Here is a 2,181-nt window from a genome sequence, read left to right on the forward strand (position 1 = left end):
CACACACACACACACACACACACACACACACACACACACACACACACACACACACACACACACACACACACACACACATATATATATATATATATTGTACACGGTGCATATACATACTTGCATGTTATATGCACGGTACATATATATACATACATATGTTATATACACGGTACATATACATACATATGTAGTATACACTGTATATATACATACATGTGTATTGTATACACGTACATATATATTCATATATATATATTATACACGATATATATATACATATATATATTATACACACGGTACATATGCATACATTTAGATTATATACACGGTATATATACATACATATATATTCTATACACGGTATATATACGGTACATATACAATCATATATATGCCTAAATTATTTTGTGCATGTATATGCACAGATTTCCAGGTGTGTTTTTGTGCGTGTTTTGAAGTATTGTGGTTGCATTTGTCTACGCTAGTATATCTTTTTCCTCGTCAATGTTGGGATAGGTACATTAAACGGCTGGGAACAACAAAGGAAGAATTCTACTGAGAGTTTCCGCTCTTCTCTTTAGTCTTTTGGAGATGGTTTCGGTCTCCTAGTTTCTAAACCAATGCACCTGGTGTATCAGAGTGTTGGGCTATGGATAAAAAAGTGGTCAGTCTGCAGTAGCACCTCTTACTATCACTATCACGTCTCTCTCTCTAACATATATGTTTATGTACTATATAATGACTGCGGGTGGGCTATGCAGCGTGCTATGATACGGATAAGTTGTGGACATACGTGGACTTGAGAACGCAATATACTACTCCATCTATGGCAACAAGCACACCCCACACTCCCATGCGCATGGCCATACGAATTCGTTCTATGTACACCCGGACTTGCTTCAGATTCCCCGTTAATACGTTACAGACAAGAACATTTGTATCTTTATAGCCACCCCACAATCCCATGCACATGCCAATACGTTCTATGTCACCCGGACTTACCCCAGATTACCCGTTAATACGTTACAGAGTGAGGCGTACAAGGACATCCCCATCTTCAAGGGCAAGCACACCCCCCATGCCACCTTCACCGACAACAAGGAGCGGTTACAGTTTGGCACAATGAACTTTTTGGGCTTAATCGGAAACCCGCGAGTGGAGGAATCGGCAGAAAAGGCAATCCGTAAATACGGAGTAGGCTCATGTGGTCCCAGAGGATTCTACGGCTCTATTGGTACGTGAAGGGGCTGTAGTTGCAAGTGCTATGCACAGGGGGTTAGAGGTGGATATGCTGTGTGTACGGGTGGTGTGTGTTTGTTGTTGTTGGGTGAATGTGGTGTGTGTTTGTTGTTGTTGGGTGAATGTGGTGAGTGCTTGTTGTTGTTGGGTGAATGTGGTGTGTTTGTTGTTGTTGGGTGAATGTGGTGAGTGCTTGTTGTTGTTGGGTGAATGTGGTGTGTGTATGTGTGGTGTGTGTATGTTGTTGTTGTTGTGTGGGATGGGCTGGGCTCATGTGGGCCCAGAGGGTTCTATGGCTCTATTGGTACGTGAACGGTCAGTAGTGACAGCCGCTTTGCGTATGTGTGCTTGCTGTGTGTTCACGCATCTGATCGCTTTACCGGTAAGAGACAACAAGTAGTGTCACCGAACACGCACTGTGGACTAGACTGGGCACTCCGGTATATACACACACACACACAGATAGCCTATACAGACACACACACAGATAGCCATGTATGTACTAGATGAGGCATGTACATGCAGCACTGAAGCTATATGTGGGAACGTTGACATTCGTCTCCCGAGGTTTGATGTGTACGTATGCACGTGGATGTATGCGAGCAGCGTTCACTGAGCCATGTACACCGAGGAGCGTGGTATGTAGACACCTCACTCGGACTCAGTGGGCCACACAGACTATCCCCTGTGTACGTACTAAACACACCCTAAACCCTAAACCCTTAAACCTGAAACCCTAAAAAATCCTAAAACCCCAAACCCTAAACGAACAACGTTTGCTTCTGTGACACATGCAGATGTGCATCAGGAGTTAGAGCTGCGGCTGGCGGACTTTCTGGGAACGGAAGAAGCCATTCTGTATTCGTACGGGTTTGCAACCATTGCGTCGGCTATCCCTGCGTACTCGAAACGCGGCGATGTTATTTACTGGTATGTATATAT

At 43.8% G+C, this 2,181-nt stretch overlaps 1 protein-coding gene across 1 annotated transcript; it reads left to right on the plus strand.

Annotated features, from left to right (window-relative positions):
• Positions 1-1,029: 1,029 nt before the first annotated feature.
• SARC_14695 (hypothetical protein) lies at positions 1,030-1,242 on the plus strand (the record flags this gene model as incomplete). Its single annotated transcript, XM_014291172.1, has 1 exon — positions 1,030-1,242. A coding segment is annotated over one exon (213 nt), but the record flags the coding sequence as incomplete, so codon positions are not given.
• Positions 1,243-2,181: the final 939 nt, after the last annotated feature.

Source organism: Sphaeroforma arctica, assembly GCF_001186125.1.
Source record: "Sphaeroforma arctica JP610 unplaced genomic scaffold supercont1.4969, whole genome shotgun sequence".
In the NCBI taxonomy this organism is placed as follows: domain Eukaryota; class Ichthyosporea; order Ichthyophonida; genus Sphaeroforma; species Sphaeroforma arctica.